This window comes from Leuciscus leuciscus, assembly GCF_965113295.1.
Source record: "Leuciscus leuciscus genome assembly, chromosome: 20".
Lineage (NCBI taxonomy): Eukaryota > Metazoa > Chordata > Actinopteri > Cypriniformes > Leuciscidae > Leuciscus > Leuciscus leuciscus.
The window spans coordinates 30,235,268-30,258,514 of NC_138744.1; the positions used below are offsets into that span (position 1 = coordinate 30,235,268).

The 23,247-nt window shown below is 40.3% G+C and overlaps 1 protein-coding gene across 3 annotated transcripts in view; it reads left to right on the plus strand.

Annotated features, from left to right (window-relative positions):
• The window catches only part of adamtsl4 (ADAMTS-like 4), a 64,170-nt gene that overhangs the window by 31,553 nt on the left and 9,370 nt on the right, over positions 1–23,247 (plus strand). For all 3 annotated transcript variants that reach the window (XR_014200723.1, XM_082150261.1, XM_082150262.1), the window contains exons 6-10: positions 10,944–11,083; positions 12,305–12,509; positions 17,454–17,641; positions 19,573–19,699; positions 22,117–22,377. Coding sequence is in view for 2 of the 3 variants with exons in the window: in XM_082150261.1 (XP_082006387.1) it covers positions 10,944–11,083; positions 12,305–12,509; positions 17,454–17,641; positions 19,573–19,699; positions 22,117–22,377 (921 nt within the window). In the remaining variant the exon portion in view is untranslated. The remainder of the gene's footprint in view (positions 1–10,943; positions 11,084–12,304; positions 12,510–17,453; positions 17,642–19,572; positions 19,700–22,116; positions 22,378–23,247) is intronic.

Consider the following 23,247-nt stretch of genomic DNA (forward strand, 5'->3'; position numbering starts at 1 on the left):
TGGAATTCATTAACATACACGTTTAACTAACAAATCTGATTTTTACAAAGCATTTGTGAATCCGAGGGAGAGTTTTCGGGAAGGTCCCTTTTACTTGCAAATTACTTTACTTACTCAGAATACTCAGAATACAAATTACTGATATATTTACAGAAGTTTCATGAATGAGAGTGACTTTCTGAAATGTCTCGGTTATGTATGGTAACCCTCGTTCCCTGAAGGAGGGAATGGAGATGTACGTCGTGACCGACAAATAGGAATCTCGCTAGAGAGGCCAATCTACTTCGAGTGAAACTAAACGAGCCAATGCACATTGGTGTGCAATGATTTGCATCAGCTGTTCAGCCACGCAGCGTGGGTATATAATGAGCAGAAGGTGCGATTGCACTTCAGTTTTTTGCTGAGGAGCCGAGCCAATGAGCTGGCTGCCCTGGTGGGTCGCAGCAGATAATAATAATAATTATAATTCGTTACATTTATATAGCGCTTTTCTGGGTCCTCAAAGCGCTTCACATATGGAAGGGGGGAATCTCCTCAACCACCACCAATGTGCAGCATCCACTTGGATGATGCGACAGCAGCATTATTGCACCAGAACGCCCACCACACACCAGCTTATTGGTAGAGGGGAGACAGTGATGAAGCCAATCAGTATATGGGGATGATTAGGAGCCCATGATGGACAGGGGCCAATGGGCAAATTTGGCCAGGATGCCAGGGTTACACCCTTACTCTTTTTCGAAGGACATCCTGGGATTTTTAATGACCACAGAGAGTCAGGACCTTGGTTTAACGTCTCATCCGAAGGACGGTGCTCTTTGACATTATAGTGTCCACGTCACTACACTGGGGCGTTAGAACCCACACAGACCACAGGGTGAGCACCCCCTGCTGGCCTCACTAACACCTCTTCCAGCAGCAACCTGATTTTTCTCAGGAGATCTCCCATCCAGGTACTAACCAGGCTCAGCCCTGCTTAGCTTCAGTGGCCAACCAGTCTTGGGCTACAGCGTGATATGGCTGCTGGCAGATGTGGCGACGGGACGTACGTCTCCGTTCCCTCCTTCAGGGAACGAGGGTTACCATAAGTAACTGAGACGTTCCCTATCAAAGCACGGGGGTAAGGCGACGTGCGACGGCAGCGTAGACCACCTTGTCGGTTGATGTACGCAATGGTCGCAGTGTTGTCCGTACGGACCAGCATGTCCCTTCCCTGTAGCGCCCTTTTTAAGCGGCTCAGAGCGAGACGTACTGCTAGCAACTCGAGGCAGTTAATGTGCCAATGCAGTTGGGGACCCGTCCACACCCCTGACACTGCATGCCCGTTGTACGTGGCACCCCAGCCGGCATCTGTGAACACCACAGCATGCCTGGACACCTGTTCCAAGGGCACTCCTGCCCGCAGGAATGAGGGGTCTGACCACGGGCTGAAGGTCTGGCGGCACGGCGGTGTGATTGTCACCCAACAAGTGCCGTAATGCCACGCCAATCGCAGGACTCAGCCGTGAAGCCAGTGCTGAAGCGGTCTCATATGTAGCAGCCCGAGCGGAGTTACCGCTGCTGCCATATGCCCCAGGAGCCTCTGAAAATATTTCAGCCTTTGAACATGTTCAAGCAGTTCAGCACTGACTGAGCATGTTCCTCTGTGAGGCGCGCTGTCTGTGCGACCGAATCCAACTCCATACCGAGAAAAGAGACCCTCTGCACGGGGGAGAGTTTGCTCTTTTCCCAGTTGACATGCAGACCCAACTGGCTGAGGTGCCTGAGCACAAGGTCCCTGTGTTCGCATAACTGATCTTGAGAGTGTGAGCCAGTAATGAGCTAGTCGTCGAGATAGTTGAGGATGCGAACGCCCTGTTCTCTCATGGGAACAAGGGCCCCCTCCATGACTTTCGTGAAGACAAGGGGAGACAGGTACAGCCCAAAGGGCACTTACCTGGTTCCACGGGGCAGGAGGTGCAGGAGGTGGCTTGGATGGGTTCTCGAACTGCACGCTGCTGCCCGCTGGCGATAGAAGAGGCGGATGAGAGTGGTGAAGATTCTCTCCTCCCACTGCTCTCCGGGCCCTCTTCGGACCCAGAGATGGAAGAAACTGCTCTTTTATTGAGAATTTGGGTACCGCTGATTTTAAGGCCAGTGGCAGAACACAAATAAAAGGGAACAAAATATTTTCCACCTGGCCCTCTTCTGGGGGAGGGAGCGGTGCGGTCACCATCTCCTGGAGAGCAGTCCCATCCATCTCCGGGTCGCCCGTCCTTGGCCCGACCCACCGACTGCGCGGTTCTTGGAGAAATTGGGGATCATGACCACCCTTGTGCAGGTTCTTCAGTGCCTTCAATGCCATGGCGTGTATGGCAGAGGCCTTCTCCACAGGCCTTGTAAGCCTTGCCGGTTAAGTCTGACGAGTACTTACAGGCCCGGGAAGGGAGACACGGGTTCTCCGCGCCAAGTGGAGTTAGGGCACAGTTGCATAGCAACGGCCCGCTCCACTGGTGGGATACGCATGTAACCCTTAGCCGCCCCGCCATCGAGGGTGGTGAGGGAGAAGGAGCCACTGGGACGATTTCTGGCAGTAAAAGGTGCCGTCCACGCTCCAGTAAGCTCCTCATGCACCTCCGGGAAGAAAGGCACCAGGGTGGGTTTCTGAGAACCAGCGTGTGCCACCCCGAGATACCAATCGTCCAGCCTCGAGGGCTCGGGACACGGTGGAGGGTTCCACACAAGCCCGATCCTGTTGGCGGCCCGGGAAAGCATGGCCATCATCTCCGGGTCCGACTCGTGCACCACTGTCACTCCCAAAGGGGGTGCCCTTTGGGGCATCCAGAAACACACAGGTAGAGTGACATCTTTAAAAAGACGCGCTCTTCCCGTGTAAGCTCTTTTAGGGACTGCTCTCCTTGGTGCTGAAGCACGCAGGGGAACGGTCACAGCGCACACAGACAGGAATGTGCACCTGTCATGTGCTGTCTCTCTCACTGGCGATCTTACCAGCCGAAAGAACAGCCTTTCAGCGCTCTCACGGTGCACCTTACCAGCTGTAAAAACAGCTTTTTTGTTTTGCTCAAATTTGAAAACAAAAAAAGACAGAAAGAGAGAGAGAGAGAGATCGCCCACACTGCCGCGCTGTATCGCCCGCACCAGACCGGAGAGGTCCTGTTGAAAGCTTGCTCGTAATATTCTTACTAGAGAAAACAGCATCGTGTTCGGCTCCGACGCAAAAAGCAGAAGTGCAATCGCACCTTCTACTCATTATATACCCGTGCTGCATCGCTGAACAGCTGATGCAAATGATTGCACGCCAATGTGCATTGGCTCATTTAGTTTCACTCGAAGTAGATTGGCCTCTCTAGTGAGGTTCCTATTCGTCGGTCATGACGTACGTAGAGAGTGACTGACTATTATTACTGACTGAACTTCTAATTATTCATTATTTAATTTATCCCTGTAAAGCCTGACAAGGGCAAAAAAGGGCAAAAAAAAGACAAAATATTTATAATACAATATTGGTTCATATATAGTATAATATAGTGAGAATATGGAGCTCATACTCAAGAAAGAAAAAAACATACATTTTATTAATTTTATTAATTTTATTATAAAATATGCAATTTGTTGCAGATGCTGATATTTATATGGCCAAAAAGTAAGATGAAATTCTGATATATTGTAATGTAAATCAATGAAATCTTTATAACAGTATAGCAGATACAGTACTTAGATAAAACCATACAAATACCAATCGTCGTCACTCTATATCTCCCAATAATGCGTATGTCTTAGTAAGATGTTATTTAAATGCTTAGTTTTATGATAAAAACTCTGCCGTTTTAAAACATTTAATGCAATGCAATACAATGATGATTGAGATATGAACAAATAAACATTCCTCAAAAGGCTGATGGATCATATTTGATACTCACATTTTATATGATTTTACTAAAAATGATCAAGCAAACCTAAGTTGTTTCAGTCCATTAAGTCTTCATTTTGAAATATTACTAAGAATATAAAAGGTATTCTTACGTTCACAGTAAAAAGTCACGTGAACCACGACCTGAAGTTGGACGTTTTTACAATTATACTAAAATACTTTTTATTTGCCAAAAAAAGTATAAAATATCAATCAGATTTGTTATATAATGTGGGGTTATAATGTCACCAGGTAAAAAAATGACCAGTAAAAGTCTTCAGAATTTCTTCTTTTTTGTTCTATGAAAGAAAAAAAGTGATGTGGGTTTGGAAGAATTGAAGGTGAAAATGTTGGATGACCTATTCCTGTAAGAGCTTGAAGGAGAGATGGAGGAAGATCCAAGTGAACGAGGAGAAAGAGAGCGTGCATGAAACCAAACTCTCTCGTTCTCTCGCTCGTTTAGTTCTCACTAAACATTCCCTCCTTTCGTTTTCCTTGCGTTGTTCCAAATCCCTCACTGTCTTATTCGTCCGCTGCCAAAATCTCTCCACCCAGCTCAGAGATTATTAGAGAGCTGGATGTGTTGAATAAACGAGGTTTACTGAGAAGTGAGAACTGTGTGATGGGGACAGGGGGTGGGGACACGGAGAGAAAACTGTAAACAAGGTTTTAGGGGAGTTGAGAAGGACAGCCATTTGACTGGCCAGAGAGAGAGAGAGCGAGGGAGGGATGGCAGAGATGGAGATGGCGAAACAGCTGTGTTAGTGAGAGAGACATGTGGGCTATGATCAGAATAACATACTAACACGCTCTTTGTGGTTAAATTCTCTGCGACCACACTTACACCTGAAGGTCCTCCTACACTCACTACTTTTTACAGCACATAGTTTATATACTATGCACATTATATGCAAATGTCTGTATGCACACAATAACATAAAACATGTGCAGTAGATGCTTGCCAGGAATATAGTGCACTTTTGTGTCCCATTAGTTTTCTTTTTCTGTATTTGGAGGCACAGATCCCTTGTTGGATTAACATATTATGAAAAACAGATTGTTTTAAGCACAGCAAATAATGTGTTAGTGCTTTACTCTTTTTTAGTGTGCCGAAGTGTGTTTCTTTTTCACAAGCGAATACTACTGTTTGAAAAGTTTGCAAATGTCTATGGATTCAATTAGTGCTTTGTCAATTTTCTGTAAGTAGTAAGCTAGTATTTCATTCTGTACTGCACTGGAGTGTGCCATCTATCTGAAATCTTAATGCTGACTCTGTGAGTCTTCCTTCTGTAAAGAGCACACAACCTTTAATAGCTGCGTACCGCAAGAAGTCTGTGTAGGATGAGGAGTGTGTGTTTTTGATCAAATCGCCTTTGATCAGTAAATCTGGGCTCGTCTTTGTATAACCTCTGCCCACTCTGTCGGCTTTTACATCCAAAATGTCTGAAAATGTGTCTCTTTTGGTTTTTCAGTAAGGAATAGGCCAGGTTTCATTGTATAACACACACCACCAACTCTTGCTTAGCCAATCGCAGCACATTCTTACATTTACTTTATTTTAATTTACCTTTATTCAAGAAAAAACAAGCTTGCAAAATATTAGAAAGACATTTTACATGAATATGCCCAAACACAGTTAACATACTCTGACTGTCTAAACATGAGCAGTTGTTGGTAAAATATCTGTATTTACAACATAATACTTGTACAGAGATTTATACAATCTCAGAATTGATACAGTACAAATTGTCATACTTTAAGTGAAAAGTAAATAAATTGTTAAATGTTTATTAGGACTTCTGAGCATTGCACTTCTTAGTTTTACATCTATAATTCATTCACAACCACAACATTGTGTAACCACTCCGTTCTACTCATAATGCTCCGACCGGAAGCAAAGTTTCCGGCATGGGAGACGGGTGCGCTAACAATGCCACTGAAGACCACAGACTCTAGCGTACCTCTTGAGGCCAGGGAAGTCAGGTTTACTCGCACAGCTCTTACTAGCTGGCCTCCATTACACTCACCTCCCTAAACCTCACTCCCATCCGGGTCACTGCACCAACGTAACCCCTTCGGTTCTACTTACACTGCTCCGAGCAGGATTCAAACTAGCGTTTCTGACATGGGAAGCGGGTACGCTAACAAGGACGCTGAAGACCCCTGCCTCTAGCGTCAGTGCGTCTCTTGAGGCCAGGGGAGTGAGGTTTACTCGCACACCTCTTACTAGCTGGCCTCCGTTACAATTGCACAATACGTTTTTTTCTTCAATTTTAATGTAGCATTTTATTGTTTTGGTAACACTATGGGCCCTATTTTAACGATCTAAGTGCATGGCCTAAAGTGCACGGCGCAAGTGCACTTAGGGCATGTCTGAATACACTTTTGCTAGTTTAACGACGGGAAAGATGGTCGGCGCTCCTGGTGCATGTTCTAAAAGGGTTGTCCCTATTCTCTTAATGAGTAATGGGTGTGTTTTGGGCGTAACGTGCAATAAACCAATCAGAGTCTCATCTCCCTTTCCCCTTAAAAGCCAGTTGTGTCGCGCCATGGGGGATTCGCTATTTACATGACGGAATTTGCAAGCAGAAAAACTGAACGCTTCTCTAGCGAGGAAACAGATCTGCTCGTGTGCGAGGTTAAAGCGCAAGCAGACCATCTACGGGACAAAGTGTACGCGCGTTGTGGACCCGCCTATAGGCGCATTTTACTAACACCCTCTTTAAATAACAAAAAAAATATTGCACCATTGACTTTAGACCAGGTTTTTTTTGTTCAATGGCTCAGTCTATTTCAGTTGCCTCAAAATAGCAACAATCCTCCTGAACACATCTCGTTTTCAGACCAGCAGCCCATGGGCGAACAAAAGGGGAGAAAACGCATTTGCATTGCACCGCATTGTGCCGGGTGTATGACAGGGCCCTTTATTTCGATTGTCCACTTTAGACATTCTATTAACTATAAGTAATTTTGTAATTACGTCAACTACCAGTAATAGAGTATTAGTAGACTCATACTTAATATCTGCTAACTCTTTATTTAGATGCTCCACAACAGACATTTTTCTTCTTTTTCAACAGACAGTTCTGACTATCAGTAACTTCGCAAGTACAATTAAATGTATTCTACTAACCTGAATCCTACCCTACTCTAAGTGAAGTGAAGGCCAAGCATGGCAACCCATACTCAGAATTTGTCCTCTGCATTTAAGTTAGTTCACACACATTAGGAGCAGTGAGTAGTGAACACTCACACACACACACACACACACACACACACACACACACACACACACACACACACACACTACAAGCCGTGGACACACAGACCCAGAGCAGCCATTAACTGCGGCGCCCGGGGAGTGATTGGGGGATTAGGTGCATTGCTCAATGGCACCTCAGTCGTTTCCTGCTGGTGTTGAGAATCGAACCCGTTACCTTTGGGTTATAAGTCCGACTCTGTAACCATTAGGCCACCACTGCCCCAGATGAGAGTTGAGAGTTCATTGACATGTAGTTGCAAATGAATCAGAGTTAGTTGACGTAAAGTTACTGGACTATTGAAATAAAGTGTAACCATTGTTTTATCATTTCAAACTGAACAAATTGGTAACCTGCAAAGCCATTTCTACCTGATTTAAGCCAATAAAATTCATTTTGTTTGCATAAATTAATGTATTTAGGTTAATTCTGTGATGTTAAATAATATTTTTGACTTGAATAAAGCTTGTTAATTTAGATGTTACTATTTTTTTCAGTGTGAGTGAGGCTTAAATGTCCTGTTTTCAGGGTCACTGTGTCTCGCGCACACACTCTTCTTCTGGCATTCCATTTCTTTCTTTTGGTCTTTCTGTATATCCCTCTTTCCCTGAACAGATTCCTCTCTCATCCTGTGCTGTTCTTTCTTTCTCTTGTCTTCCTGTCTCGTGCACTGGTTCTCTCTCTGAGTTTGTTTAGAGACAGAGATAGTGGGGAAGTATATTTAGTCTGAATAGACTCCACTGTCTGCACACCAGAGAGAGAGAGAGAGAGAGAGAGCAACAGAGCAAGAAAAAGAGTGCGATGAAGATAAATCTTCTACACTTTAGCTTTTGCCGCTCTTTAAAATTGACCTTTTTGTCCACTTTTTATAGCTTTTTTTAACTTTTATTTCTTGTGCATTTTTCTCTCTGTCTGTCTCTGTTTCTCTCTCTCTCCCATTGTCTCCACCATAATCTCTCAAAGATAACTGTGACGGAATGGGAAAAGACGGGCTTGGAATCTCTCGCTCTTTTGTCAGTGTCAGCTGATTCAGATAGACAGACAGACAGCGAGAGTCTCACGTAACCCGACCTTTGACTATCAGCATAGAGTCTGGTCCACATTCCAGTCTTTTATGGAAGAACCTCCCACTTAGACTGGAAGAGGACTAATCTGGACATGTAAAGGAACCAACCACAGTTTGTTTTGTGTTTACGTGCTGTTTAGAGGCGGGGTTATCTGAAATCAAATCATGGCACAATAATAGACATTAATAGACAACATTTATCTGGTATAAATGTATTTAAATAATGTCACATCTTTATGAGCAGAAAATGTGTAACGACCAAAAATAACTTCCTCAGAGAAAATGCCGTGAAATATATGATTCTGCTTGTGAAGATCTAGTTTACTTGCATGCAAAATGCTATCGTAGATTTGGAGCCAGATACAAACAAGGCAAATTAGCGTGAGAGTGGGAGAGAAGCTGTAATATTTCCTCTGGAGACACTTATTCTAGATGTTATTACAAACAGAAAGATACATTTCATGTTGGAGTGGGATTTGAGCGACTTCGTTTTACCAGTGAGTGTGAGCGCTACATGAGTGGAGCGTTCGCTTGGGCAGTTAGCGACTGATTCATAAAAGTGCAGATGGAAAGTTCTGCAGGTGCTCTATTGACAATGGGCAAATTAAATAACAGACGCAGCCAGATGATTCCCATTATGACCTAAACAGTCTACCAAGAGCAACTTGTCTTCCTGTAAATCCTGACAGTAGTTCACTTTCGAGGGAACTTGCGCTGCATCTGAAGTAGTGACGCTATGTCAGGGCAACGTAGCGTCTCGTTCCCTTCTCAGGGAACAATAGTTACAGTCGCAACCTGAGATGGTTTTTAATGGCAAAAAAGGGTTTGTAGTGGGGCAAGCTTTTAGTTAATCTGGCACTTGATTTAAATAATCTTTGTCAAATCCAGTGATAGTTATTCACTGAATCAACTCCAGCCAAGTAAACACATCTTTGTTATAGGAAAAGTCTGTGTTAATACGGAGGAATTTTCCATATACATTTTTCACAGGTGTTTTCCCCTATATTTTGAATGACACATTGAATTGTATTGTGTTTTAGGTTAAAAGTTGCAATATTCTTTTTTTTTTCTATTGTGACGTATATCTGAGTAAAACGGCTGTTCTGGTATAAATGTAGGGCGGGACTTGATTTTGTTTAACGAATAATTTCCTGACAGAATATTTCTAGTACATTTTTCTTTTACTGATTTTCTTTATTTATTTATCTTTATTATGGTGCAGATTGACAAAAACCCTGTGTTATTACTGGCAAACATCAGCCAATCTGATTTGATTTAGCCAGATAATGAAAGTACTCTTTGTGTGCATCAAGTGAACGGACCGTCAGCCAGCTGAGACGGAAAATAGAAAAAGAGATTTGAGGGCAAAAAACAGATCAATGACCTTTAAGGGTGGACTGATAAGCTTGTGCCTGTTTTGTTCAGCTGATGCTGAAGTTGCAGTTTCTAACTATGCTTGCATGTACTGGCGTTTTACTTGGTGGTTACTGGTCCAAATCAATGGAGCTAAAGTCTGTATGATATTCACAGGGTTCCCACAGTCACAAAGCCAGGAGGTATCAAGAAATGTTATAATTGTGATAAACAGATAAAATCCTTAATTGGCAAGTTTCAAGTGTGTGTTATATTTGTGTTAGTAAACACCAGTAATAATGACTGTTTCCTGTGTTTGTGATGGAGGTTTTGATCATGGCATTGATTGGCTGTAATTAATAGTTCAGGACTGCGTTGTGTTTGTGAAAGAGAGAGACTGAAGCATCTTGCATCCGCACCCGAGGGATTTAACTAGGTTCATAAAGAGGACACATACAACGGAAAAAAACAAGCAGTTTTCAGAAAGAGTTTCATTCATGAGGGCAGAAGGATCCATGATGATTAAGCATTTATGAAAGTAGCCATATTGTACTTTTTCATGGAACTGTTTATTAACTGTTTACGTCCATCAGCGTTATTTTTATATCATTTATATGATTATAGTCGGTTATTCATATTTTGAAATAGCAGTTATGTGCTTTTCTCACTTTTTAAAAAAATATTTCTGTTTAGTTTACATTTAGTAAACAACTATTACATTTAGTAATTTTAGGACTTCAACATATGCAACATTTCTAATTTCTGTTGAAGTTTGTTAATCGAATATTTGTTTTTTGTTTTATTTCAGCTTTATTTCAATTAAAGAATTAACCATTTTTAATAGTTTAATTAACAATAACAACACTGACGTCCACTCATGTGACCCATAAACTCACCAAATGACCATTTTTCACTGTATCTCTGACCCTTAATATCAGGAAGGGTGTACTACACCTTTAATACTTCTGTTTGAAGATGATGTTTGTTATAATTAGCTAACCTATTTGCAAATGAAGTGCCCCCAGCAAAGCTGGTAAATACTGTGTTTCTAAAAAAAATTATAACACTATATGTTATACATAATTATGTACGCATTCATATGTAAATAAGCTTGTGGTTGTGGCATCAATACTGTGGCTGAATGGCTTATTTTTGCAGCTTATGTTCAATAAATTGGATTGGCTTGGGAGCTGTGAGTTATTAATGTCATAAATATTAATGTCCTAAACATCATCGTCTTATACAAAGACTGACACCTAATAAAGTACAATAGCTATGTGAAGTATAGGGAAAACTGTTATAACGTAATCAATCTAATGTGACGTAACGTTTTTGTCTGTGTTTTCCTCTGTAGTGGGTCTCGAGCAGCAGTGCGAGTTGACCTGTCGGCCGGTCGGGTACCGCTTCTACGTGCGGCAGGCGGAGAGGGTACGAGATGGAACGCCGTGTGCAAACAACACACCCAATGATGTGTGTGTGGGAGGACGCTGTCTGGTGAGAAAACATGCACAAAAATGATAGTAACATCATCACCGGAAAGAGGTCTCCTCAGAGATTCAGTTCAAAGTCTAAATCTGCCAAATGTTTTTTTTTTTGTGTGAATTGAGATATGTAGATCTAACCTTGTGAAAAAGAATTACACTTTATAGTAGAATTACACATAGTTTTAAAAAGAAAGGTTTTATGTTAAAAAGAAAGAGAGGTATGTTAGTAAATAAAGTATGTTGAATGTAATATTTTCGGAAACTTAATTGCATGTAATTTACAATTAAATGAAAATGTATTATAGCTTACATTTATATTAAGTTTATCTAAATAAACTTAAGAGTGCTTTTTTTGACCCACTTAAAGGAACCGTATGTAAGAAATGTATTTCAATTAATCATAAAATGGCCCTGATATGTCAACAGACATTAAGAAATCATGTTCATTTCAAATACTTATATCACTGACAACAGTAGTCCGGCCAGGATATCGTCATTTAAAAGTGAAGTTGCAGCCCTCAACTGATGCTGATGTTGTCATCTTGTGTTTTGGCCTGATGCTCCACCCTCCACCTATCTACCAATCACGAAGTCAGTAGTGTTTCAGCATCCGGGTTGCCAGCTCTGCTCTAGTTACCACAGCTGCAGCTACAAACGTGTCGGATAAAAAATGTCTTACGTAACTTACGTTGGAAGCTCCTTGTAGCAGCCTACGTTCCTGCTGGATCCTGCAGCCTATCTGGCAACCTGGAGTCAGGGGGGAGGGGGGAGGGGGAGGGGATACACCGCTCTACAGTAATTTGAAAGTGATTGCAGTTCCAGTTTTGGCCACAATCTTACATACGGTTCCTTTAAGTACACTTTATGTTAAATCATAATTATTTTGAAATATGGTTAACGTGTACTGCTGAATACACTGACAAGCATTTATGATAAACGAAAATACAGTTTGTCATTTCTATTGAAACTTGTATTTCATGTATTTAAACATATTTGTAATTACACATTTATAATGGTGAAGTTATAATAATTATCTGTAATTACAGTTTTTTTAAAAACTATATTTTTAAGTTTTGAAGGACAATACAAGTGCACATTCAGTACAATTAAACGCATCCTTAATTCTATCCTTCTTTTTAGCAAGGATAAAATCTGATGTTGTCTGATCTTGTCATCCTCATGCATTCATATCTTACGTTATTATTAATGAAAAGCCTCTTTCCTCTGTCAGAGTGAGGGCTGTGACGGTGTGTTGGGCTCAGGCTTGGTTCGGGATCGCTGTGGTGTGTGTGGCGGTGGAGACGGCACCTGCGAGAGAATCACAGGAAGTTTCCTGAACACGAGCTTTCCTCTGGGTTACCACAAAATCCTGGACATCCCTCCCGGAGCCACAGCTATCAACATCACGGAGAGACGAGCCAGTCCAAACTATCTGGGTACGAACTATCTAACTCTGTGTGTGGGTCAAGTTTGGACCAAATATCTGCTCTAAGGACAGTAAAACCTAAAATCAGCTAAACTGTGGGAAACCGACCCTGAAAAATCCTTACTTTTATGCTTTTTTATATTTTCAGCTTTCTTTAGTGTGTAATGTTGCTGTTTGAGTATGAAGCACTCCAAAGGGTGATTTTCTCTATATCAGTGTCACTGTTTCTGAACTCCCTGAAACGCCTCCATTGTAGTCTTGAGTTTACTTCTGGGAACGAACACGTCACAATATTCCTCATTTAAGGCATACAAAAAAATTGGGCCGGGCCTGGTTGAGTTGAGTTAGTAGTGTGTGACACTCGTGATTATGATAAGGGGCGGTACATATCCCAAACATGCTCTGAGTGGTTGACCAATCACAACACACTGGTCCAGCCGACCAATCACATTGGCCTGTTTTGAAGGAGGGGCTTCATAGAGACAGGAACTAAACAGAGTGTTACTGGCAGACTGGGAAGAGAGGTGCTGCAACAATGTCAAATACGTGAAAAATAATGTATAATAGTTTGAACATTCAAGCCTATCCTAAAACCTATTCTAGTAGAGCCCAAAAACAAAATCAAGTCTTTGTAAATGGGCATAATAGGTCCCCTTTGATGAAACATAAATGTAAAACTACATAAAGCATTGTGTGAGGGTTCAGGTTTATGGGTCAGAAAATGTCATTAGCTTCTTATAAAATGGAAAGTCCCTACCATAATAGAAATACAAGCGTGTGTGTGTGTGTGTGTGTGTGTGTGTGTGGTCATTTATATTCTGTTTGTCTTTCCTTATGGTGACCGAATGACCCTACAGCTGGAAAACAGCTACATAAAGGAAATAACTTGTTATGAAATATTCCCCTACAAAGAAAAATGCAGCAACTGATTTTAAAGAGTGTGGACTGATTTGATTTGAATTTCAGAATCCATTCTGAGTAGAGCTAAACCAAACGCATGTGTCATGATTGGTAGTTACTGCATTTTGCATTTGCAGGGCAGAGTAGTTCACCCAGAATGCTTTTCTTACCTAAAAATAATCTTAATTCAAACCGAAACAAGAGTATTTTTCTTACCCCATTGGCAGATAATTTTGCATGTTTTATTTTTTTTAAGACAAGACAGAATATCTTCTGCCATTTTACTACTTAAGTAAATGCATCTTGATTTAAGATTTTTTTATATATATCTGGACTGGAAACAAGACAAAAATACTAAGTAAGAAATGCATTTTTTGCAGTATGATGGGAGTTCGTCCTGACATAAAACATCACATTCATGAGCGTGTGCAGTGTGTGTGACTGTGAATGCATGTGTTTGCTTACACATAACATGTCAGTGTATGTTTCCACCTGCTGGTGTGAGATTAGTGTGAATTGGTCATTGTTCCTTGGTTTAGTGACCCAAGCTAAGCTCAGACCTCCAGCCAAACGTTCGGCTTCAGATCATTAGCAGAGAGATACAGCTGCAGTTGATCACTTTAGAGATCTAGACTAGAGCGTGTAAGTCTAAATTCAGTGTCTGTAGATGATAATGTCCCATTGTTTCAGCACGTGGTGCGTTTCGGGGCAGAAATGAGTCATTGTCCTGAGAGGGATGCTGATATGCTGTTCATCTTAATATTAGCCTGGACAGGACTCAGGAATGCCTGGATTCATAGATTATGTTTTTTTTTAATGTGCAGGATCTCTCTGGGATGTGTTAGGTAATACAGGCATGTTTTCTTAAAAGAATTTGACCCTGAGTCACAGTCATGGACATGTCTGTGTTTGTTTGGCTTCTGTGATTGTGCCCTGAAGGCAGACTTCTGTAGTAGACAAAACACTTACAGGGTTACGTGAGAAAGAAAGAAAGAAAGAAATCATCTTTTTTTTCTCTCGCTGACATCCTTTTTTTGGCTTTTGCTGTTATTTCTCCTCTGTCTGTCTGTGATTCCGTCTGCCCCAGTTTTATTGTTTAGAGGTTGCTCTTTCATAGCTCAGGAGGTGTTAACTATCACTGTTATTATTGTTTATATTTCCTCTAACACTGTGTATTAAAGTTCAGTGTGTGGGTTGTCCTATAGTGTTTGTGATCCAGACATGTGTTCAGCAATGCCCTGGAAACCACCTCCAACTCTCCAGCATCACTGCAGAGACTTGTTTAGGTGTCAGTAGTTTTGTCAGACTACTTTCGTTCTGAGTGTTTGTCTGGTTTATTTTAACCAGTTAGACTACTTTAAGTTTCACTATTTGTCGAGTTTTGGTGTCAGTAGTTTAATGAAACTAGTTTAAGCATAAGTATTGGAGTGGTTTAGAGGCTGTAGTCTGGTTTAATTTTCAGTATAAGTAGTGAAAATTGTTTATTAAGTATCGGTATTGGTCTAGTTTAGGTGTCATTAGTTTTGAGCCATAGTTTAAGTATCAGCATTTGTCTAGTTTAGCTATCTCTAGTTTAATGATCCTAGTTTAAGTATCAATATTGGTCTAGTTTAGGTGTCAATAGTTTTGGTATTCATAACGCTTTAGTTATCATTGCTAATCTGGTATAATTATCAGTATTTTAACTAGTGTTACTAGTTTTAGGATCAGTATTGGTCAAGTTTAGAGTGGTTTGAGTAGTCATACTAGTTTAAGTATCACTATTGGTCTAGTTTTGGTGTCAGTAGTTTTGGTAGTCATAATGCTTTAATTATCAGTATTTTAACTGGTGATACTAGTTTAAGGATCAGTATTGGTCAAGTTCAGAGTGGTTTGAGTAGTCATACTACATTAAGTATCAGTATTTGTCTAGTTTAGGTGTCAGTATTTTAGGTCTTACTACTTTAGTTGTTAGTGTTTGTCTGGTTAGTATTTTAAGAAGTGGTTTGGGTAGTCATACTAGTTTAAGTATCGGTATCAGTCTTGTTCAGGTGTCCATAGGAGTCAATTGTTGACACACAGTAACAGTGTATCATGGATAGCACAGCTCTGATTATTTGGTCTTGAAAGATTTTGATGAATAATGAGGAGTTTATGTGATTGCCATCGGCAGTGTCTTGGCAATATTGTGCACATTTTGAGACTTTTTGAGATCTGTGTTTACTCTCAAAGCAATGTGAGGAGAAACACTTAAGACATGAAAGATAACTCATTATTAGATATATGTCTATGGGTGCCATACACATTTGCTTAGTAATTTTAGTTTTCTGATATCTGTACATCCTCTCCTTTTCATTCCTCTGTCTTTGACACTTTTGCTATGAACTTCTCATGGAGGAGAATTCCTAGTTGCATGTGATGTGTGATTATGGTAGGAAACTCATAAAACGATCATCACAAGCAGAACTGAGATCTGTAATTACAGACCGCTAAAAACAGACTTCCACACGCTTCACAAACAAATAATGACTGTCAGATGAATCTTTAAAAAAAACTTCCAAGAACATGTACAAAAACAAAATTGAAAAGAAAATGAAGCAGCACTCAAAATAAAATAGCTTGTTGGTCTAACTTAATACAATTATGACACCTATTTCCACACAGTTGAACTAATTTATTTGAACTTAAACTAGGTTAATTGCACTGATGAGTAAAATTCATCCTAAGTGAATGAGATCACACCAATTTCATTTGACCTATTCTGTGAATGTTTCGTGAACATAATTCACTCTTGTTGAGCCAACCAGTGCTGTTGCTGTTCAGACTGGTGCCCTTGTGTAGCCTGGAAATCCAGACCTAAATCTGAAAGATTAATGATCTGGCATCGAGTAATGAAAATCGCCCAGCTCGAGGGGCGGCACCAAGCATGCATTTGAAAATCTCACTGCACGCAATTGGATAACACTACGACCAATCGCAACAATATAGCCCCATACGCTTAGCTACCAGCGGAGCTAACTGGTAGATTAGACTCTTGCCGTATCCGGTCGGCAAAACAGCAAAAACGTCCTTCTTGCAAAGGAAGGATTCGAGTGCCGTCTTCTGTTCCTCTTTTAGATAAAAAGCCAAGTCTAACTCGTTCATTGTAGCGGCCAAAGCCGTTTCAAACAACTGGTGTTCATCCATAGCCATCTTGCAATGTTTACTAATGACTTTGACGTCACAGCGCTGTCGTCATCTGTTTAGCTCGCCTCTGGCCCGCCTATATCAGATAACCCGATGTGATTGGTGCAGTTTGTAGGACATGAAATAATATAAAAAATGTTACCATTGTGGTGAAGAGGTGAGCTTAGGTTGTGAGTAGCTGTAGTGCACACATACATGTTCATGATTGTTTAATAGAGAGCGGTAGAACTGATGACCACAAGCCTGTGTAAATGTACATTTATTTCTATAAAAACTAAAAGCCAAAGCAACTCTTGTTCAAATGCTAAGTGTGACTTTTGTAACATGCAAGTTATGATCAAGTAAAACGTTTCTCATCACTGGCATTGGCACAGTTACAGCAGCTCACTGAGAACAACATTGCTTTATGCAAAATGCAAAAAGCAAAATGGTAACCTCAAAAATCGAAATAACATCAACTCTTTTAAATTTCAAATATAACTGAACATCAAACTTTAACAAGTCTTTCACTTTACTAAAAAACACATTAAACAGCACTTAATTTCAACATTTACTCCCTATCTATCCCTATGCAAAGCATGCTGGGAACTAGAAATTCACTGTCCAGTTTCAGTCAATGCAACACAAATGATTCATGTAGTCCCAACACAAATGGTTTAAGTTAACTTAACATTTTACAAATTTCATTTCATTTAACGTAATAAAATTTTGTGCAAATGACAATTTAGTAAAAACCTAAAGATTTGTGTTGTTTCAGCTTATTTTATTTAAATAAACTGAGCAAACAGCTAGAATAATTTTTTTGAGTGAATGCGAGTACCTCATTCATCATTACTACATGTGTAAATGTGTGACCACAGCTTGTGTCCTGCTGTGTTTGTGTGTGCAGCCCTGCGCAGTGGAACAGGTCAGTCTGTGGTGAACGGACGCTGGGCGGTCGACCCGCCGGGAGAGTATCAGACAGGAGGAACCACCTTCCTCTACAGCCGACCCAAAGCTGGGCCACACGAGCAGGGAGAGGAGAGAGGAGAGACCCTCACAGCGCCTGGACCCACGACTGCCCAGCTGCAGCTATACGTAATGCACACACACGTGTTCATGTACTATATTATAGTAATGTGGAAAGAGGTAGACAGGTCTGGCTGGAGTGTGATGGAGCACAAACTCGAATCTGGGAGGTTTTGCTGCAGGAGTGGATGGAAGGAATGAGCTGGCGCTCTGTTAATACGTGCCTATTGTGTTTATTAATGATGATATTAAATGAGCATAACACTTCTGAACTCATGTTAGGAGCTCTATTGTTCTCCTCAAAGGGCTCAGGAAACAGGATTTTTCTTGCTCTAGGGTTGTTATAATTACAACTAGTCACTAAAAAATATATTTGCTATTAAAAACAAGCCTTCATTTAGCCAAAAATGAAAATGCTGTCATCATTTACTCCCTCTCATGTCTCAAGTTTTTTTTTTTTTTTTCACAGAGTCACAGGAGAATATGTATTATATATTCTCTGCATATTAGACTGGCATACAATTTTAAAATGATAAAAATACACACAATATCCGTATTTAAGTACTGATACTAGTTTAAGTACCAGTATTGGTCTAGTTTCAGTGTCAGTAGTTTGGATAGTCATAAGAGTTTAGGGATCTGTAGTTGTCTAGATTGAGTATCACTAGTTTAATGATACTAGTTTAAGAATCAGTATTGGAGTATAGTTGTCAGTAGTTCTGGTAGTCATACTATAGTTATCATTGTTTGACTAGTTTAATTATCAGTATCTAAATTGTGATATTGGTTTAAGTATCAGTATTTGTCTAGTTTGGGTGTCAGTAGTTTAGGTAGTCTAAATCTTTGGGTGGTTAAGTTATCAGTGTTCATTTAGTTATAAATATCAGTATTGAACTAGTTTATTACTAGTTTAATATCTCTAGGTTAAGTATCAGTATTGGTCTAGCTTAGGTGTCAGTAATTTCGGTAGTCACACTATACTATGTTTGTCTAATACAAATGCATTTAAATTTATGTACTTAATATAAATACCCTGCAATTTTACTTTTAGTATACAAAATTGTGATACTTTAAGTCTGATTAATTGGAACAACTAATTCTGTACTTAATGCACTATAGTTAGCCAGAAGTAGTGCTGAGGTCCAACTAAAGATATACTTGAGTATACTTGATTGTGTTAAAGAGGAACTATTGCATAATTACTAGTAGTGATATTAAAACACTTTTTTAGGTTAAATAATACATGTGCATTAATTGTGCAATAAAGAAGTACTCCAAATTAAGTTTAATCATAATATTTATATCAGTAAGTCTCAAGCGATATGCCATGTTAATGGATTTGTAGGATACTTAATATAAAATAAATTTATTTTAAATAGGCTACATTTTGGTGTAGTTGTTTAGGGTATTAGTGTTTTAGTGATCAGTATTTAAGTTGTGATACTAGTATATGTGTCAGTATTGGTCTAGTTTAGGTATGAGTAGTTTAATTATACTAGTTCAAGTATTAGTATTAGTTTTGGTCCCAGACAGCAGATTTGGCCCAGATCCGGTCCACATCTCGTATGAGTGGAATCCACATGTACCAGATGTGGCCCGGATCTGGGCCGACACTATGTTGCTGTCTGGGGTTGCACACTACTTTAATTATCTGTATTTTAAGAAGTGATACTAGTTTAAGTATCAGTATTGGTTTAGTTAAGTAAGAGTCTCTTGTTGACATACAGTAACAGTGTATCATGAATAGCACAGCTCTGATCATTTGGTCTTGGAAGAATGTAATGAATAATAGTTCATAATCATATGCTTTAGCTTTAAGTTCATTTAGATGTTCAGAGAAAGAGCGTCCACATAGTTCGGAGTGTGTAGGAGTGTGTTTGAGTGTTTTCATCAGTGATATACGGCCGATACTAACTGGAATGCGGTCATGGAGTGAGACGTTACCATATGCTGGAGTTTATTAACCTGTTTTTACTTTCTCTCTCTCTCTCTCACTGTAGATTATTTTCCACAGGCAGAATCCAGGCATAGACTATGAATATTACATCCCAGTGGAGAAACAGAGGGACGGAGAGAGAGAAGTACACAGAGAGAGGGAGCGAGGACGGGCAGCACTCCGAGAAATCAGTGAGTTTTCCTACAGTCTTCTTGTCACACAGAGTCTCTCTCTCTCTCTCTCTCTCTCTCTCTCTCTCTCTCTCCATCTCAGTTTCTATTTTTCTCTCCTGATGATCTGCTATGTCACTCTAAATTTATAGTGTTTATATGTCTGTGCCACACGGATATATTTCACTTGAGTAGTCTTCTCTTATTTCTCTCATCACTTATTGGCCACCGTTGAAACCTTTTAAGGTCATTATAGGAGAATGGGCCTATGATTGTGTGTGTGTAACATCAGGTGATGTTAAACAGAGTTTTTATGAGAATGGGGTCACTGTGAGAGTGTGTGACATGAACCAAAAAGCATGAATCAGGCTTTAGTTCTGTGCCAACACTCTGCTAAAATCTATTTTGGCAACTTGGGAACAGACTAGACCATTTAAATCAGCTTAAACCAGCTAATACCAGCACACCACAGGCTGATTTAAGCTGGTCTTTTCAGCTGGGAATTAAAACCTAGTGAGCTGCCTTGCTGTCTACTCCCTATATAGGCAGTTATCTTCTGAGACGGCTTCCTGACTGGTTTAACTCTACCCACAATTTGAGCAGTCTGGCGTTGCATGCTGCTAAGCTAACAACAGAATATTCTAAAGGATGATCACACATGCAGCAACTTGCAGCCAGACCTTTAATAAGAGTTTGATGATTTCTGTTAGCAAGAGAAACAGCAACTGTTGCAAAGCAAATGAACAGGTGTAGAGCAAATACTGTACTTAAAGGTATAGCGGAGGATCTTTCCAAATTTTAGATAAGACCCGCCCTCTCCACTTTTTGAAAAGTTTGATTGATTCACCAGAATGATTGACAATTAGGAGGACCAATAGTATAGGTTACCCACCAGGAAGTAAAACATCCTCCGGTATACCTTTAACTACCTTTTCAAATTTGTACAGATACCTTTTCAAATACTTGTTCAGTTAGTTGCAACTTTCAAAAGAAGTGTGCTTAAAGGGATACTCCACCGAAAAAAGAAAATTCTGTCATCATATACTCACCCTCATGTTGTTTCAAACCTGTATGAATTTCTTTCTTCTGCTGAACAGAAAGGAAGATATCTAGAAGAATGTGAGTAACCAGACAGTTTTAGATACCATTGACTTCCATAGTAGGAAAAAAATATACTATGGAAGTCAATGGTATCTAAAACTGTCTGGTTACTCACATTCTTCTAGATATCTTCCTTTCTGTTCAGCAGAAGAAAGAAATTCATACAGGTTTGAAACAACATGAGGGTGAGTATATGATGACAGAATTTTCATTTTTCGGTGGAGTATCCCTTTAATTGTATTGAATGTGCAGTAGTTTACTTCAAATCCTAAAAGTATATTTTTAAAAACTCTACTTGCAGATAATATTAATGAAGTAAAAAATAAATTAAGTGTTCAAAAACATTGCAGTCAGTCACACTTTGGGCCCTATTTTAACGATCTAAGCGCATGGTCTAAAGCGCACGGGGTAAGTGCACTGAGGGCGTGTCCGAATCCACTTTTGCTAGTTTAACGACGGGAAAAATGGTCTGCGCTCCCGGCGCATGGTCTAAAAGGGTTGTCCCTATTCTCTTAATGAGTAATGGGTGTGTTTTGGGCGTAACGTGAAATAAACCAATCAGAGTCTCATCTCCTATTCCCTTTAAAAGACAGTTGCGCTCGCGCCGTGGCGGATTCGATATTTATATGGAAGAATTTGCCAGCGGAAAAACTGAACGCTTCTCTAGTGAGGAAACAGATCTGCTCGTGCGTGAGGTTAAAGCGTAAGCAGACCATCTACGGGACAAGCCGGATTCCACCAAATCTTTATGTACACAATAATAATATTTTACATTGTAATCCTTTAATTGTAAATATTTGGCATGTTTGTGTGCTGCTGTGCATCCCTGTGTGCTTAATAAGCAGAGTGTACGTGTGTTGTGGACCCGTCTATAGGCACATATTACTAATGCGCCCTTTAAATAACAAAAAAAATATTGCGCCATTGACTTTAGACCAGGTTTCAGTTGGTCAATGTCACAGTCTATTTCAGTTCCCTCAAAATAGCAACACGCCAACAATGTGCCTGAACACTCCTCGTTTTCAGACCAGCACGCCCATGGGCGAACAAATGGGTGCAAATGCATTTGCTATTTAAGGACATGATAATGATAACTGCGTCAGGCTGAAACTAGGAAAAACACTTGTGTCGCGCCTGGCGCTGGATTGCACCATATATAATATTGTTTATTATTTCCTTAATAAGTACTCTTTTTAAAAGCAAGCATAAGTGTACTTCTTTTTCACAAGGGTTTTACTGTTGCATCACTATATTTTTTCAGCCAATCTTATTTGTTTAGTGTTTAGCTCTAGGTAGGCAGCACACTAGGACTCATCATGCTTATCTCTGTGTTTCAGGTTCTGTCTCAGTGGCAGTCGAGAACCCTATTGCTCCTCCTCCTGTTTTGTCTTCTGCCTCCTCGCCTCCATTTTCCTTCCCTTCCTCCTCATCTTCCTCTGCATCTGATCGATGGTCACCAGAGAGGCCTCGCCCACAGGGCTTAGGACCCAATCGTAATGCTCGGATCCCTCCAAGAACGGACCTCCCACTGGACAATAAGCCTGCATTCATGTGGCAAAGAGGCGCGCTGACACAATGCACTGCTACCTGCGGCAAAGGTCAGAGGTCACCATAGCTATGTATATGAGTTGTAATCAAGGGGTCAATGTTTGGCCGGTATGCATTTTCTGGTAGATGCCATAATTACACCTTTATGCAATGAAAAGACATTTTTCTCAATGGACGACCATTCAAAAGTAACTATTCAGACTAAATAAATGCAGCATATGAATTAGGGCTGGACGATAAAACGATAACTACTGCGATATAATTTTCCTCAATAGAAAGTTATAACAGAAGTTCGATAAGTGTTCAATATAATGTTTATGCATTATGCAAATTATGCTGCACATGTCTGTTGCAGACACACTGGTGCCAATGACTGATAAGCGCTGCTATTTCTGGTGCCTATGAGAAACATTAAACAGCAAACTGGCCAAAAGCGGAACGAGACAGAGCTGCTCGTTTGAACCACACACTACACATTTATCAGCTCGGCTCAAAACACAGCAGCACAGCGAGAGCTTAGAGCGGAGGTGTTGCTCTAAGCATTGTTGACCGTCTTGATCACGTGACCACTAAATATCAGAGATTCAGTGAAATGCTTCAGAGTTTGGTGCAGAGTTCTCCCATACGAAACACAAATCAAACGCTTACTGAAACCATCGGATTGTGGCAGAATCGAATTTTATTAAATTATTCATGCAGATTTGTGCAAGGAGTAATGGAATATAATTACAGTATTTTTTGTTAAGCTATAGCATTTTTTCTGCATTTATATTATACTAAATGTCTTTAGGCAAAAAACAAAACAAAAAAAAACCTTGTTTATTTTTTTACCATAGTAGTGAAGTGCAATGCATGGTTGTACTTATGGTTAACATGATTCAAATACTATTTACCCTATAAAAATGAGGTTGTTACAATTT